Raw genomic sequence first — 17,871 nt, 5'->3', positions numbered from 1 at the left:
TGCAGCCCCTGCCTTCAACCTTGTTTTTTTCCCACTATGAGTGCCTTCATTCTCTGAATGCTGGCCTTGCGTAACGGAAGCTTCGTGTGCCGCCTGAGGAAATGTACCGTGCAGCAGAAGAATGCCCCTGCAATGGAAAGAAGCATGGGGGCAAGCAGAGACTTACCTCCCAGGTCTATGGCTGCCATCCCCTGAACACTCTGTGGAGCTCAGTAGACCAGGTCTCCCATCAGGGAGGGCAACCTCTGGATCCTGACCTTGAACTCCTGGTGTGTCGTGCCCCTGCACTGCCCAATAACGAAACTCTGTATTCAGTTGATTTCTTTATCATGGAACAGTGTCAGAGAGAAGCATTCAGATTTCTACCACCAGAACTAAGCACAGACGGTATTGCAGCCGCCATTATACCCCACGTCATCCCACCCCTGCCTACCAGTTCCCAAAGGCAGATGGCCCCCCCCCTTCAGACCCACAGTCCAGAGAAGAAGAAACCGCCTCCCCCCCAACCAGGGTCGAAACAACCTACATCCCACAAGGCTGACAGAGCTAAAACAGCAGGTCACGAGCCGATAAGGCCTGAGAAGCAAAGCGGAAAAACATAAGCACAGTAGGAAGGAGGAAAGGGAAGGGTGTAACAAACCAGTAAAGTCTAGTCAAAAACAACCGTGTTAAGTTTTTTTTATTGAGCTGGCATTTTTAGTCAGAAACAGGTAACGTGGGAACTGACACCCAGAACTCAAGCAGCCGCTTATACAGGGCATCAGATGAGCTCTCGCCAAAATAGTATAAACAAAGGCAGAGTTTTTTTTTCACACCAGAGAGTTTCACACAGGCAAGCAAGCAAGTAAAGATAACCAAAACAGCAAAATTCCACTTCGAGGCGTTCAGCTAAAACCCCGGCAGGAACCTCTCCAAAGGAGTCAAACTGCAACCTTTACAAAGCGGGAAAAGATTCCCACAGGAAGACAGGAGTCATGGCAGGATCTCAAACAGGGGCTGATGATGATATGGTGAAGCTTCAATTGAGCCGGTGACATTATGAACAGCGATGGTGGGGGCACTGTGCAAAACTTGTGATATTGTTACCGCTTGCCCCGTAACATAAAGTGATTTCTAGGAGTGATGTCAAGTGATTTCCAGCTCGTGGGCAGCAAGGCAAGGAAGGGAAAGGCACAGGAGACCAAGAGTTTCTTCCAAAAGCAGGGAGGAGGTTCTTTATTGGCAAGTGATTTCTTGGCACGAAGCTCAGCAAAAGGACCCCCCACATGGCTGTGCAAGGAGCAAGGAGGCATCAGCCGGCTTAGGAGGTTAAGAGTTACGTGTATCTAATCTGGAGGAACCGGGTTTGGATTCCCAGCTCTGCCGCTTTGAGTTGTGGAGAGGCTTCTCCTTAAGAAGTCCAGATTAGCCTGGGCACTCCACACCACGCCAGCTGGGTGACCTTTGGGCTAGTCACAGCTTCCCAGGAGCTCTCACTGGGCCCACCTACCTCACAGGGTGTTTGTTGTGAGGGGGAAGGAGCCAAGGAGATTGTGAGTCCTTTGGAGTCTCTCCTGCAGGAGAGAAAGGGGGGATATAAATCCAAACTCTTCTTGCCATTTACAGTGCAACTCCAATGCTTGAAAGTAGAACCAGTCCCACCCCCCATGAGTGCAAAAACCAGGAAGAGGCGGTCTCGCTGCCATCTATTGTTACAGAGAAAAAAAATATCCTATAGGAACCCCAAAGGAGAGACAGACAATCCTTTTGCACATGCTGATGAGATCAAATCCCAGAGGAAAAGGTTGCAAGTGCCTTCTTGCCTGAAGGGAGGTGGTTTCCTTGGGGAGTGTTAGACAAGAAGTTTAAAATGATCCAATAAATTCTTGGATCAAAGTAAGGATGTGAACAGTCCAATAGCAAGGCTTCTGGATCCTGAGAGAGTAAAACTTCAAACAGTCCAATAGCAAAACAGGGTGACATCTTCCAACAGCCAGTCCACACCCTCTGAGTCCATCCTTTGTTAGTCAAAAGAGCCCTTTTGTTGGTGAAGGTGGGATTACCTCCCGGGTGTTGGTCCATACCTGAATTCCAGGATTAACTTCCTTGGGCCTTTAATATCAGCTGTTACAAGCTGCTGCTTTTCCCAACAGATATCTAAGTAAAATAACATTTCTAAACTTAAACATTAGAGGAAATCTTAAAAGAACCCCAATACAGCTATTACAAAGCCCATATAAACATATAAGCAAAGAGAGTATCACAAATCAAGCAGAAACAAAACCTTAAATCAACTGGAGAACCTAAAGCTAAAGTATAATCCTAAGACATTTGGCAAATAATAGCTCTCCAGCGGCTGGGGAATACATTAAAACCTTTTAAAAAGGGTCAAAGGCAAGAAGGGAAACCATGTGAGAATACTTCAGCACATTTTGTATATTAGGAACATAAGAACATAAGAACTGGCCTGCTGGATCAGACCAGAGCCCATCTAGTCCAGCGCCTTCCCTCTGCTACTTTCGCGAGTGGCCCACGGGTGTCCTTTGGAGAGCTCACCTGCAGGAGGAGGTGAAAGCAAGGCCTGGGGGCCTGCTGCTGCTGCTGCTCGAGCACCTGGTCTGCTAAGGCATTTGCAATCTCTCAGATCAAGAAGGAGGAGATCAGGCCAATTTAGCCATAGATGCAGACTTAATTTCCTCCTCCATAAATCTGTCCAAGCCCTTTTAAAGCTATCCAGGTGAGTGGCCATCACCACCTCACTGTGGCAGGTTATTATTCCAAAGCACCAACCACATGTTGCGTGGAAGAAGTGTTTCCTTTTATTAGTCCTAATTCTTCCCCCCCCCAGCATTTTCACAATGAATGACCCCTGGTTCTGAGCTGTTGTGAGATTAGTATATATTCCGCGTTCTTTCCAGGACTTGTGTGGAAGGCTTTTGGACCCAACACTGGTGCTCTTTGCTCTGATCCTTCGCCCAGTGTAGTTCGGTGGCAGGCTCAGGAAAATATTTTTCCTATTTTCCTGGCGGTAACAATATCACATCTGGGCCTCGGCCCCAGAAAAAGGGTTGCTGGGCCATGCCAGGCAGAGTGGCAGGAGCTTTTGGGGGGTGGGGACATGAGGAACTAGCAGCATCCTGTGCACCATAATGCCTGCGTTTAGGGGGAAAACCCAGGAAGCAATGCCTTGTAGCCAAGCTTCTAGGGAATTCCCAGAAACTCCTGTGGTAAAACCGAGGGTTCCCTGGACGCCTATAAGCTTCCTGACATCGCTTTTCAAGTTCGGCGATGTCGGCGGCATACCCCGTACGCGCAGGATACAAGCTTTTAAAAATGTCCTCCCACCGCTGCTCCAAGTAATGGCAGTGAAAAAAACCTCAGCGAGGAAGTGACATCACCCGTGTTGTGTAATAGCGGCTGTTTCCTGTGTCTGCTTCCTGCCGGCTGCCGGCTTGCATTCCTCATGCTGAGCATCAATGCCATTGACCTTGGTGGAATTTGCTTCTGGAACAAAAGAGCCCAGGATTTTTTAGGTTATCTGAGGCCAATGCATTGATTGATCCGGCTTCTCTCCGTTGTGGTGCTGGAGGACGGGGCCAAACCCCTCCCCGCTGTGATGGGAAAAGAGCAGTCGAGCGCCAGGCTGCTAAAGGGATGGACAGAAAGACCAGCCTTCAAGCACCTCAGCCACTGGCGTCACCATGAAGGTGCGTGGGATCTGAGGGATTCTTCTCCTGTTTCTGGCGTTCCTGCAATTGTCGGGCAGAGTATCTGAGAGGTTGCAGCCCACATCTCTTGGGAAGTGGGCCAGAAATCGGGTTTCAGGTAGAGGAGTTCCAGGTTCGGCTCAGAGCTTCCATCCGCTTCCCCAAGGTTGGCAAAATGAAGGCACCTGGCTGAGAGCCAGCGTGGTGTAGTGGTGTGAGTGGATTCTAATCACGGAGGAGCGGGTTTGATTCCCCACTCCTCCGGCACCTGAGTGCGTGGCTGGAAGCTTATCTGGCGAGACCAGGTGTGTTTCCGCACTCTCTGCACGTTCCTGCTACAGGTGACCTTTGGGCCTAGAGTCACGGATTCTCTCTCAGGATCTCTACCGGCCCCACCTGCCTCACAAGGTGTCTGTTGTCAAGGGGAGTGGAAGGAAGGGAGATTATGTAAGCCACCTTGAGTGTCTCCTTAACAGGAGAGAGAAAGGTGGGGTATAAATCAAACTCCTCCCTCCCTCCTCCTTCTTGGAGCAGCAGTAAGTAGGAGGTTGGGGCAGAGCTTCGATAATATCTAATCTGGAGAAGCCGGGTTTGATTCCCAGCTCTGCCAGCTACTGAGCTGTGGGAGGCTTATCTGGGGAATTCAGGATTAGCCTGTCCGCTCCCACACGCGCCAGCTGGGTGACCTTGGGCTAGTCACAGCTTCTCGGGAGCTCTCTCAGCCTCTACACCTACCTCAGGCTGGGTGTTTGTTGTTGTGAGGGGGAAGGAGCAAGGAGATTGTCATCAGCCCTTTTGAGTCTCCTACAGGAGAGAAAGGGGGGATATAAATCCAAACTCCTCCTCCTCCTCCTCCTCCTCCTCCTCCTCCTCCTCCTCCTCTTCTTCTTCTTCTTCTTCTTCTTCTTCTTCTTCTTCTTCTTCTTCTTCTTCTTCTTCTTCTTCTTCTTCTTCTTCTTCTTCTTCTTCTTCTTCTTCCAAGCTTGCTGGGGATAAAGTGTTAACTGGGGGCAGCACCGGTAAGCAAGGAAGTTTGCCATGCAGGGTTGTTGTTGGTTTTTAAGATGTGATTTTATAATGTATGTTTCAATTTGTTAGCGGCCTCAGTGGCCAGCATGGTGTAGTGGCTAAGAGACACTAATCTGGATAACCGGGTTTATTTCCTTGCACATGAAGCCTGCTGGGTGACCTTGGGCCAGCCCCAGTTCTCTCAGAACTCTCTCAGCCCCACCTGCCTCACGAGGGATCTGTTGTGGGGAGGAGAAGGGAAAGGAGTTTGTGAGTTGCCTTGAGGCTCCTTAGCAGGAGAGAAAGGTGGGATACGAAACCAAACTCTTGAGGGCAGAGAGGTGGGGGTATAGATTTTCCAAGACGAAAACAAAATAAAACAAAATACCCATCAGGATCCTCACACCTCGAAAACACAGGAACATCTTCTTTTGAAAAGAAGTTTCTGTGGAAGAAAGGATTTCTTGACTAGAAAAAGAAGAGTCTGGATTTGTATCCCACCTTCCTCTCCTGTAAGGAGACTCAAGGTGGCTTACAAGCTCCTTTCCCTTCCTCCTCACAACAGACCCCTTGTGAGGCAAGTGGGGCTGAGAGAGTCCTGAGAGAACTGTGACTAGCCCAAGGTCACCCAGCAGGAATGTAGGAGTGTGGAAACACATCTGGTTCACCAGATAAGCCTCTGCCACTCAGGTGGAGGAGTCGGGAATCGAACCCAGTTCTCCTGATTAGACTCCGCTTGCTCTTAACCACCACGCCACGCTGGCTCTCTAGCCAAAGGAACAACGCTTTAATTCATTGTAATTGTGTAACCGGCTTTGAGGAAATCTGCACAGGGTTACGACGATCTGCAAATGTCGGCTCAAAGAAATAAGTTCGAACAATCCAGATACGGTCCCGACAGTGTTTGCACCCTAACGACCTCCCTTTGGGTCAGGGCTCCCAAATCCACACCCAGCCGGGTCACACTGTCTGTCTGCTGAAAATGGGGAAATTGCTCTTTGTCCCGTGGTTGCCCGGGGAAAAAGGCAGCTGAGACAAAGCTCATTCCTAGCATTGTGTATTAATCCCGACAATTTCACTGGGGCGGCATCCCATCCGCTCGGGCATCCGGGATCTCCAGACTGTTCTACATCAAATTTGTTCCTCGTTTGACTGAGCACTGATGTACATGTAACCTCTATCCGTGGGTTCTGTGGGGCAGAACTTGGAATGAGTTTGCAACAACAAGTTTTAAAAACAAAATGGTTTACTTTCTTAACATATAACATCAAACATCAACATTTAACATCACACTTCAAGGTCCTGTTCAGGTTGCATTTTCAAGTCCTTATATTTACAGTCTACTGATACTGCCAAGTCCAATTCTTCTTTGCAAGTGGGTTGGCTCCTGAAGACTCCAAGGGCTTGGTGAACAGGATTCAACATGATGAAGGTTTCCAGGAGAACTCTCACCTGTTACAACCACAAAAAGAAACCCTGAAACAATAAACTCCAACATTTACAACATAGCAAAAATAAACAACTACCTTCCAGTAGTTCCCAACAACATTGCAGTTACCTTAACAAGGTGTTAAGGGCTTCTACAAACCAAGGTCCGAGTCTGGTAGCCTCGTCTCCTCCTTCTGCTGCTTTGAGTCTCCACCCCTTTCTGGGTCAACCCATTCTGAGCATGGGGGTTACATACACAAGCACGCACGCACACACACACTGTGAAAGGTGATCTGGTGTGGACATGATAGGTTAATAGTACTCTGACATGACCTAGAATATGAACTCCTAAATGAGTGGAGTCTGCTTGAACGGGTCCAGAGGAGGGCAACCAAAATGGCCAAAGGTCTGGAATCCATGCCCTACAAGGGGAGACTTAGAAGAGAAGAAGAAGAAGAAGAAGAGTTTGGATTTATATCCCCCCTTTCTCTCCTGCAGGAGACTCAAAGGGGCTGACAATCTCCTTGCCCTTCCCCCCTCACAACAAACACCCTGTGAGGTGGGTGGGGCTGAGAGAGCTCCGAGAAGCTGTGACTAGCCCAAGGTCACCCAGCTGGCGTGTGTGGGAGTGCCCAGGCTAATCTGAATTCCCCAGATAAGCCTCCACAGCTCAGGCGGCAGAGCTGGGAATCAAACCCGGTTCCTCCAGATTAGATACACGAGCTCTTAACCTCCTACGCCACTGCTGCTCCTGCTGCAACTTAGGGAGCTGGGGATTTTTAATTTGGTGAAGAGGAAGTGACGTGATAGCCATGTTTAGACATTTGAAGGGATGCCATGTTGGGGAGGGAGCAAACTTGTTTTCTGCAGCTCCAGAGACTAGGAACCTGGAGTCATGCGGGTTCAAAGGTGCAGGAAAAAGGATATTCCTGACTCTAAACATCAGGGAAAAAATTTCCTGACCGTCAGTGGGCTGTTTGGTGCATTATGCACTACCTCAAAGGGGTGGTAGGCGTCTCCTTCTTTGGAGATCTTTAAAGAGAGGCTGAATGGCCCATCTGTCATGGAGTGTTTTGATTATGCGTTCTTTGAATTGGAGGGTTGGACTTGCTGGCCCTTGGGGGGTCTCTTCCAGCTCCCACGACATTCTCTATGATTTTGGAGTAAAAAAGCCACTTATTTGTTTATGTGTTGCCATGCTCCAAGCTGGACAAGCTTTTCAATGGGCAGCCTTCCGGACTGGCTTCACGGGCTTGCGCCAACCCGGCGGATGGGCTGCTGCCGCTGCGATTCTGCCTGACTCCGCGAGACCAATGCGGGACTTCACGGCTGCCCTCGTCGCTTCAGGTAAAGGCCAGTCCCCTTATTGGGATGCCAGTCTCCAGACGGGGCTGGAAGATCTCCTGGGATTAGTATTCCTCTCCAGGCGACCGAGATCCACGTTCTCCTTTTTATTATAATTTCTATTAGACTTGTAAACTGCCTCCTCCCTGTCAATGACAGGAAATCCCTAGAGGAGTGAAAAACAAAAGAGCGATGGCTATTAAAAAAGAGTAGGCAGAATAACAAATCAATAAAAAATAAAAGAGTAAGAACATAAGAGCGTAGAGAACTAGCCTGCTGGATCAGACCAGAGTCCATTCTCCAGTCCAGCACTCTGCTACCTAGCAGTGGCCCACCAGGTGCCTTGGGAGCTCACATGCAGGAGGTGAAAGCAATGGCCTTCTGCTGCTGCTGCTCCCGAGCACCTGTTGGTCTGCTATGCAAACATTGGGTAATCTCCAGATCAAAAGAGGATCAAGATTGGTAGCACAGAGATCGACTTCTCCTCCATAAATCCGTCCAAGCCCTCTTTAAAGCTGTCGGGTTAGTGGCCATCACCACCACCTCCTGTGGTAGCATATTCCAAACACCCATCCACACGTTAGCATTGTAAGAAGTGTTTCCTTTTATTAGTCCTAATTCTTCCCTCTAACAGCATCTTACTGACTTTTTTTTTTTTATAAATTACCTCTAATATACTTTTATGTGATTAAATATATGGCTTAAAACATTATAAACTATATGTTCATATCACCACCACTGACTATTGGTCTTTCCTAAGGGCAGGCTGGACCTTTCGGCATGATTTGGTAGCTGCCGTTTTGAAAAAAAGTCTCTTCTCCCTTAATCCAAGGTGCTGCATACCGAAGCTCTAGCAACCACCACGGCTGAAGTACTTCCACCTTTTCCGATCCAGAGGAGGGCTGCACCGGCCACAGCTACACCGATGAAAAGTGACCATCTGTAACCTCTTTCTGTGGGTTCTGTGGGGCAGGACTTGGAAGGAGTTGCAAAGAACTAAATTTGAAACAAAACGGTTTACTTCTCTTAACAAACAACACTTTCAAAACATGTAACATTTACACTTTACAGTCCTGTTAAGTTTGCATTTTCAAGTCCTTCTATTTACAGTCTACTGATATTGCCAAGTCCAATTCTTCTTGGCTGGTGGTTGGCTTTTGAAGACTTCAGAGGCTGGGTGAACGGGATGCAAGATGATGAAGGTTCCCAGAAAACTCTCGCCATTTACATACACAAAAACCCTGAAACAATAAATTCTAAGGCCCCTTCCACACACGCCAAAATAGCGTGTTTCCAAACCTACTTTCACAACTGTTTGCAAGTGGATTTTTTGCTATTCATACAGCTTCAAAGAGCACTGAAAGCAGTTTGAAGAGATTACATTATTCTGCATGGAGCAGGCTAACATTTACAATAATGAAAAAAATAAATAAAATAAACTCACTTCCCACTAGTTCCCAACAACAGTGCAGTTACCTTAAACAGGGTGTGAAGGGCTTAAGACAATCAGTCAAGGTCCCAGCCTGGTAGCCTTGCTTCTTCTAGCCTCATGAGGTCTGCAGCATTCGGCGTCGATTCGGAACCTTTCTGGGTCATCCCATTCTTACACAGGGGTTACACACCCACACATAAGAACATAAGAACTAGCCTGCTGGATCAGACCAGAGTCCATCTAGTCCAGCTCTCTGCTACTCGCAGTGGCCAACCAGGTGCCTTTGGGAGCGCAACTGCAGGAGGTGAAAGCAATGGCCTTCGCGGCTGCTGCTCCCGAGCACCTGGTCACCAGCAGGCATTTGCAACCTCAGATCAAGGGAGGATCAAGATTGGGAGCCATGGAGTGCGACTTTTTCCTCCATAAATCTGTCTAAGCCCCTTTTAAAGCTATCCAGGTTAGTGGCCATGCCACCTCCTGTGGCAGCATATTCCAAACACCAATCACCGCGTTGCATGAAGAAGTGTTTCCTTTTGTAGTCCTAATTCTTCCCCAGCATTTTCAATGAATGCCCCTGGTTCTAGCATTGTGAGAAGAAAAAAGAATTTCTCTCTGTCCACATTTCCTACCCAAGGCATAATTTTATAGACTTCAATCATATCTCCCTCAGACGTCTCCTCTCCAAACTTCAAGAGTCCCAAGCGGCTGCAGCCTCTCCTCATAAGGAAGGTGCTCCAGTCCCTCAATCATCCTCGTTGCCCTTCTCTGCACTTTTTCTATCTCTTGATATCCTTTTTTTGAGATGTGGCGACCCAGGGCACGAACACAGGACTCCAAGTGCTTGGTCGCACCATACATCAGCCCAAGTTCAGTAGGCTGTTCCCCTTCCGTAGGTCTTGAAATTTTCCACCATTAAACTGGTACGTTTACAATGTGATTCTGGCCGGAGTGCAAGAAAACCCCACCATGGCAATACCGGCTCTTCCCATCAGAGTGTCACCTTAGCTGGAAACATTTTCCAAGATTCACCTTCAGTTTTATGGCTTTAGTAAAGAAAGCTAACCTAATATCCGGCTACCCGCGAAGCTCTCATACCTGTGGTTCTTTAGGCCGAGCGGCCTAATGTTTACAAAGATTTAAGACTGATAGAAAGTTTACTACTACTTAAGACTATGCGAGGACAAAAAAATTGTATAACATATTCGTCCAAAGCGTCCCAAACCCTTGCCAGCGTGGAGCAAAATGTATCTTGAATAAATAAAGTTTTGTTCTTTCGGTGGAGGTCCATCCACATCTCAATCGAATGGAATCAGATCAAGGCAGAGGGAAAGTTTGGGGCCAGAAAATTAACTTCTGCAGTAAGATAAGATCCTTATGTCCAGTGGTGGGATCCAAAAATTTTAGTAACAGGTTCCCCATGGTGGTGGAATTCAAACTGTGGTATAAGCCAATGGGGCTGGAAGAGTGAGGGGCGAGCGGAAGTGTGGCCAGGCATTTCACATAAGGCGGGGCTGTGGCAAGGGGCAGCCACTCGCGCCCGGTCCTTGGGTGAAATGAAGATGCACTTGAGGCACAGGCTGCCACGCATGCGGTGCACCTCCTGCTAGACTGCTTCCAGTTCTCTTGTGCGCTTCTGCGCTGAGAGGAGGCGTAACTAAGGCAAGCTCCGCGTGGCAAAATCACCAATCAGTAACCCCTCTCGGCACACACAAATAATTAGTAACCTACTCTCGGGAACCTGTGAGAACCTGCTGGATCCCATCTTTGCTTATGTCCCCTTTCAGATGCATTCTGAATTTGTGAATGAACTCAGGTTCAGCAGTCTCACATTGTACTCTTCCTTTGAAGCGTCTCTGTCTGAGGATGGCCTCTCTTAGCTCAGCAATAAAATGTCCTGGAAGATTAAAATGTTTTCCACTGGTTTAAACATGGAGAGACCAACAAGAGAATGAATCCGTGATGGTGTGACTTAGTGTTGTTAGGTATGGTGAAATATGGGGATGAAGTTAGCTTATTTGGTTTATTGCAGGCTCTGATCCCGTTTAGTCCATGACCACGTTAGAAGAAGAAGAGTTTTGGATTTATATTCCCCCTTTCTCTCCTGCAGGAGACTCAAAGGGGCTGACAATCTCCTTGCCCTTCCCCCCCTCACAACAAACACTCTGTGAGGTAGGTGGGGCTGAGAGAGCTCCGAGAAGCTGTGACTAGCCCAAGGTCACCCAGCTGGCGTGTGTGGGAGTGCCCAGGCTAGTCTGAATTCCCCAGATAAGCCTCCCACAGCTCAGGCTGACAGAGCTGGGAATCAAACCCGGTTCCTCCAGATTAGATGCGCAGCTCTTAACCTCCTACGCCACTGCTGCTCCTTAGGAAGTGAATTATTGTAGGTGATGAGTTGTTTAAGACTAGGGAGGCAGAGCTGTGGGCAGGAAAGGGCAGCTTCTCAATGCCTGTCAACCGTCCAGGGCCATATTTGAGGCAGCCTGACAAGGCATTGTGGAAAATGACCCACACACTCTGAAATGAAAATATCTGAGAAGGTCAATGTGACTATAAAGACTCAATGCTTATCCCTGAATTTCTTAGGCTGATTTCCGCGCTTGTTAAAAACAGCAGTGTGAAAATGGTGTAAAGGGTTTAAAACAGTGTAAAGGGTTTATACTGTTTTCACACCGTTCCCACACCACTGTTTTAGCCCATCTTGAATCAGCGCCGTCGAGCACAAGCACTAACCAGAAAGGTGTTGTGGGTTTTCGGGTTGTATGGCCGTGTTCCAGTATTATTCTCCAGGCGTCGCCTGCATCTGATCCTCTGAAGGCCAGCCACAGATGCAGAAGGCGTCCGGGCTGACTGGAACGACGCATGAAACCCTAACCTGAAGTGATTCTGGCTGTGAAAGCCTTTGACAACAAACCAAACAGAAGGATCCAAACGCAAACTCTTGCTACTATAAATACAACATACACTAAAAACCAATACAGGATCAATGAAAACCAACAGCTGTGCTTAAATTAACCTCACAAAGAAAAAATACCAGCTTGAAGCGAGGCGGCTGGTACAAAATGTAAGGCACAAAAAAGGACCCAGCTGAACATCAGTTCAAACTCTGCGCATGGCAGCCAAGCGTGCTCCCTACATTTTTTCTCTGCCCATTTGAGCGGGGCAAAACGGCACCAATACCTGTATTGCTTAATAAACCCTGTTCAAAGGAGAGCCATAATGCTCACCAGGTTTAATGTTATGCCTTCTGCCTTGTTACATGGCAGATTTAATAAGCAAAGAAAAGGCTAAAATATTGTGCCCAGCTGCTTGATGGCTCAGTTGAATCTCACAGCCCACAATTACTACACTGTCTCAGATTCAAGGAAATCAGATCCAAGTCGCGTGAATCTTACTCCTTTACATTTACCCCATCTCCCGATTTAATTAGATTACACTACTTGTTGGACAACCTTGATCCTTCTCTCTGTGATAGTGGCAGACTTTTCTCCTGGAAATTACTAAGCGTAGGCCGATTTCATTCGACCTGTATTGGATATGCTTTTTTATCTGTTTTTTATTACTGTTGTACTGTTATCTATGCCAATAAAGGCTTGCTTCTTCTTCTAACTCTGCGCATGGCAAGTTCTCTAGAGAGTCTTTTCGTCAAAGCGAGCAGCTCTTTTGCAAAACGGAGGGAACGCTAAGCAAGATGTGCTTCTTGAGCGTGCTTTTGACTTCCTTGTTTCTCAGCGTGTAAATGAGAGGGTTTAACAGTGGGGTCAGGATGGCAAAAGTCACCGTGCTCAAGACCTGGACGTCGGGGAGCATGTCGGCTTGGTACGAGGCGTAGGCCACGGTGATCGAGGAGTAGTACATCCCAACCACCATCAAGTGAGACGAGCACGTCGAAAAGGCCTTGCTGCGGCCTTCTGTGGAGCGGATCTTCAAGACAGAGGAGATGATGCGGACGTACGAGACCACCACGAGGACCAAAGGCGTGATGGAATTAGTCATGAATCCCGAAAACCGGCGAGCGTCCTGCATGTTTCGTCGAGGTTGGGACGGTAGGCCCGGACCACGGCAGAAGTGGTCGCAGAAGCAGTGAGTAAGCAGAAAGGGATGGTCATGTATTGCAAAGGCGTTTGGCCGATGGCGGGGACGGGACCGCAGCCATCAATATGGCGCCCGGCCGCTGGCGGATATTCATTCTCCCCTGCGTCATTTTGACAGGAGTAGCGCCAGCGGGTCACAAATGGCCGTGGCGGTCGTGAAGCCGAAAGCGACCCCAGCAGGGAAGAGCTTGATCTGGATTAAGCTGTGGAAGAAATACATCTGCAGGAAGCAAGCCGGGGGAGAAATGGAGTTTGCGCCGGCCAGAAAGATAGCCAGCATTTTGGGGATGGTCGTGGTGGTGAACAGGAGGTCTAAGACGGAGAGGTTGGCGAGGAAGAAGTATCTGCTTGTACAGTTTTTGATCGCCCGCGATGGCCAGCGATGATAACCAAGTTAGGTCAGTATGAGCAGGTAGAATGACAGGAACAGGAGAAACAGCAGGCGGTTGTAGCTTTGGAGGGCTGGGAGTCCAGCCAGCAAAAACTCCTTGGCGGAACTATTGCCATCACAGCTGGTCATGGTTTGGCAACCATAGATAGCAGCTGGTGGAGAAAAAAATATTGACTTAGGACACTGAGGAAGAATCACACGTGACCATGATGCACTGAAAGGTCTATCTGTCTGTCTGTCTGTCTGTCTGTCTGTCTGTCTGTCTGTCTGTCTGTCTGTCTGTCTGTCTGTCTGTCTGTCTGTCTGTCTGTCTGTCTGTCTGTCTATCTATCTATCTATCTATCTATTTATTAAACTTTTATACCGCCCCATCCCCGAAGGGCTCTGGACGGTGTACAACATAAAAAATAACAATATAGGATAACTAAAACATTTAAAAGCAGCGATAAAACCGTAAGAAACTATTTCTAATAATTATATAATGAATCTCAAAAAAATGAATGGCGTCCAGCATTCTAATTTTAAAGTTCCCTCCCCACCCCCCCAAAGGTTGCTCAGTGAACGTCCTTGGCCCTGCCGGTAAATCTCATGGAAGAAGTAGCATCAACATATGAAGAAGAGTTTGGATTTACACCTGCCTTTCTCTCCTGTAAGGAGACTCAAAGGGGCTTACAAATTCCTTTCCCCTTCCTCTCCCCACAAGAAGAAGAGTTTGGATTTATATCCCCCCTTTCTCTCCTGTAAGAGACTCAAAGGGGCTGACAATCTCCTTTCCCTTCCCCTCCCCAACAAACACCCTGTGAGGTAGGTGGGGCTGAGAGAGCTCCGTGGAACTGTGACTAGCCCTAGATCACCCACCCGGCATGTGTTGGATTGCACAAGCTAATCTGGTTCGCCAGATAAGCCTCCACAGTTTAAGTGGGGAATCGAACCTGGTTCCCCAGATTAGAATGCACCTGCTTTTAACCACTATACCACGCTGGCTGCAACAGACACCTTGGGAGGTAGGTTAGGCTGAGAGAGGTTGGAGAGAACGGGGACTAGCGCAGGGTCACCCAGCGGGAATGTAGGAGTGGGGAAACAAATCTGGCTCACCAGATTATTTATTTATTTATCGTTTTATTTATTTATTGGATTTGTATCCCGCCCTATCCCCACAGGGCTCGGGGTGGGTCACAATATAAAATCAGTTACACAATCACTGAAAACACTACCATAAAAACAAATCCAAATGTTAAACAATAAAACAGGACAAATAAAAACATTCAAACAGATTAGTGTCCTAATCTGCGCAGCAGTGGTGTAGGAGGTTAAGAGCTCGTGTATCTAATCTGGAGGAACCGGGTTTGATTCCCCGCTCTGCCGCCTGAGCTGTGGAGGCTGATCTGGGGAATTCAGATTAGCCTGTGCACTCCCACACACGCCAGCTGGGTGACCTTGGGCTAGTCACAGCTTCTCGGTGCTCTCTCAGCCCTACCTACCTCACAGGGTGTTTGTTGCGAGGGGGGAAGGGCAAGGAGATTGTCAGCCCCTTTGAGTCTCCTGCAGGAGAGAAAGGGGGGATATAAATCCAAACTCCTCCTCCTCCTCCTCCTCCTCCTCCTCCTCCTCCTCCTCTTCTTCTTCTTCTTCTTCTTCTTCTTCTTCTTCTTCTTCTTCTTCTTCTTCTTCTTCCTCTGCTCTTCTGGAGGAGTGGGGAATCAAACCCGTTTCTTCAGATTACAGTCCACCTGCTCTTAACCACTATGCCACACTGCCCATTCGCCTGTATAAAGGAAGCAAACCAGTGACCATTTGCCTCTAAAAGAGAGACGACAAAAGCCAATAACATCCGGGAATGGCAGGCTGTGACTTCTCTTTCCCCGAGAGCTGGTCCACATGAGACTCAATACTCAATAACCAGAATCTAATTCACACGTTAAAACCTTTGGCATCATTAATGTAACATGCTGGGACTCATGGATTTAGAAAATGGTGCGAGAACCCACGGTACGCTCAGAAAAAAAATATTATATGCGTGCTTAGGTTGCCACTTGCGGATGGGAAGAGATGAAGGCTATGATTGAAGTCTATAAAATTATGCATGGGGTAGAAAATGTAGACAGAGAGAAATTTCTCTCTCTTTCTCACAATACTAGAACCAGGGGGCATCCCTTGAAAATGCTGGGGGGAAGAATTAGGACTAATAAAAGGAAACACTTCTTCACGCAACGTGGGATTGGTGTTTGGAATATGCTGCCACAGGAGGTGGTGATGGCCACTAACCTGGATAGCTTTAAAAGGGGCTTGGACAGATTTATGGAGGAGAAGTCGATCTATGGCTACCAATCTTGATCCTCCTTGATCTCAGATTGCAAATGCCTTAGCAGACCAGGTGATCGGGAGCAGCAGCAGCAGCAGAAGGCCATTGCTTTCACATCCTGCACGTGAGCTCCCAAAGGCACCTGGTGGGCCACTGCGAGTAGCAGAGAGCTGAACTAGATGGACTCTGGTCTGATCCAGCTGGCTTGTTCTTATGTTCTCAAAAAGGGCTTGGACAGATTGATGGAGGAGAAGTCAATTTATGGCTCCCAATCTTGATCCTCCTTGATCTGAGGTTGCAAATGCCTTAACGGTCCAGGTGCTCAGGAGCAGCAGCAGCAGAAGGCCCTTGCTTTCACATCCTGCACGTGAGCTCCCAAAGGCACCTGGTGGGCCACTGCGAGTAGCAGAGAGCTGAACTAGATGGACTCTGGTCTGATCCAGCTGGCTTGTTCTTATGTTCTTAAGGCTTCAGACACCTGTCAGGGAGCTCACGTTCAAATTCTGCCCAAGGTACAGGGGAAATAGCATGAACATAAGGCAGAAAATCCTCTCCCACCATTTCTGTTCTGAAGGTGTTGCTTCCTTAGATGTTACCTCAGTTTAAGGAATGAGCCAGATGTGGTGGTGGGCCCCGCAAATGATTTAAGTGATCTTTTACCAAGTGGCAAAGCTCCTCCACAAGCTGAAGAACATCAGAGGAGCCCTGCTGGATCAGACCAGTGAAGGTCATAAGAACATAAGAACATAAGAACAAGCCAGTTGGATCAGACCAGAGTCCATCCAGTCCAGCTCTCTGCTACTCGCAGTGGCCCACCAGGTGCTTTTGGGAGCTCACATACAGGATGTGAAAGCAATGGGCTTAATGTACTTGGCTGCTGCTGCTCCAACACCACAGGTCTGCTAAAGCATTTGCAACCTCAGATCCAAGACAAGGCTCCATAAATCGACTTCTCCTCCATAAATCTGTCCAAGCCCCTTTTAAAGCTATCCAGGTTAGTGGCCATCTAGTCCAGCATCCCATCTCATACAACGGTTGATGCCCAGTTCACCTGGAAGTCCAACAACAGGGCACAGACACCAAAACCTTTTCCTCGTAAGAAGCTAAAAAGTTCCTTGCTGGATCAGACCAGTGAAGGTCCATCTAGTCCAGCATCCTGACTCACACAGTGGCCAACCAGTTCTTCTGGAGGTCCAACAACAGGGCACAGATGTCAAGACCCAGGTATTTTCTTTTGTCCGTCCTGAATCTTCTTCCCACCAGTTTCATTGGATGAATTCCAGTATTTGGGAAAAAAATTATCTCATTTAATTTTATGAACCTTTCTCTATCATGTTCTCCCCACCCCCAGTCCCAGACTCTTTAGCCTTTTATCCACCCCCCAAATCTTAGGAGGAGGTTAAGAGCTCATGTATCTAATCTGGAGGAACCGGGTTTGATTCCCCGCTCTGCCACCTGTGCTGTGGAGGCTTATCTGGGGGATTCAGATTAGCCTGTGCACTCCCACACACGCCAGCTGGGTGACCTTGGGCGAGTCACAGCTTCTCGGAGCTCTCTTCGCTCCACCTACCTCACAGGGTGTTTGCTGTGAGGGGAAGGGCAAGAGATTGTCAGCCCCTTTGAGTCTCCTGCAGGAGAGGGAGATAAATCAAACTCCTCCTCCTCCTCCTCCTCCTCCTCCTCCTCCTCCTCCTCCTCCTCTTCTTCTTCTTCTTCTTCTTCTTCTTCTTCTTCTTCTTCTTCTTCTTCTTCTTCTTCTTCTTCTTCTTCTTCTTCTTCTTCTTCTTCTTCTTCTTCTTCTTCTTCTTCTTCTTCTTCTTCTTCTTCTTCTTCTTCTTCTTCTTCTTCTTCTTCTTCTTCTTCTTCTTCTTCTTCGGTCCTTTTCCCAGCTCTTGATGCCCTTTTTGAGATATGGCGACCAGACCAGCACACCGTGTTCCAAACAAGCTCACATCATACAGGAGCATTGCAATATCCACCATGTTATTTTCAGTCCCTTGCTTAGAAGGGTCTGCGAGAATCTGGAAGGGATGAAGAGGAATTGTGAATAATAACAGAAAGATTTGGAAAGGAGGCAGAAGAAATTCAATCAGTCCAAATTATCGGAATTCTCGATATAACACTCGGCTCTAGAGCACCCTGGAAAAGGATCCAAATATTATCTCATGCTCCACTCAAGAAGGTGAGGC

General features: G+C 48.0%; 2 protein-coding genes across 2 annotated transcripts in view; both read right to left on the bottom strand.

The window, feature by feature from the left end:
- The window catches only part of P4HA3 (prolyl 4-hydroxylase subunit alpha 3), a 73,469-nt gene extending 70,189 nt beyond the window's left edge, over nucleotides 1-3,280 (bottom strand). Inside the window, exon 1 of the mRNA XM_048492998.1 lies at nucleotides 3,125-3,280. Within this exon, the coding sequence (XP_048348955.1) occupies nucleotides 3,125-3,280 (156 nt within the window). The remainder of the gene's footprint in view (nucleotides 1-3,124) is intronic.
- Nucleotides 3,281-12,540: 9,260 nt separating this feature from the next.
- On the bottom strand, nucleotides 12,541-12,921 carry LOC125430776 (olfactory receptor 2AT4). Its single transcript, XM_048492997.1, has one exon. The coding sequence runs from the start codon at nucleotides 12,919-12,921 to the stop codon at nucleotides 12,541-12,543; it is 381 nt and encodes a 126-aa protein (XP_048348954.1).
- Between the last annotated feature and the right edge of the window lie 4,950 nt (nucleotides 12,922-17,871).

Source organism: Sphaerodactylus townsendi, linkage group LG04, assembly GCF_021028975.2.
Source record: "Sphaerodactylus townsendi isolate TG3544 linkage group LG04, MPM_Stown_v2.3, whole genome shotgun sequence".
NCBI classification, from domain to species: domain Eukaryota; kingdom Metazoa; phylum Chordata; class Lepidosauria; order Squamata; family Sphaerodactylidae; genus Sphaerodactylus; species Sphaerodactylus townsendi.
The sequence above is the reverse complement of the archived record's forward strand: the minus strand, read 5'-3'. Positions and strand labels throughout refer to the sequence as shown.

Coding starts and splice junctions, on each gene's coding strand:
- LOC125430776 (XM_048492997.1), bottom strand. CDS start 12,921: ATGCAGGACGCTCGCCGGTTTTCGGGATTCATGACTAATTCCATCACG.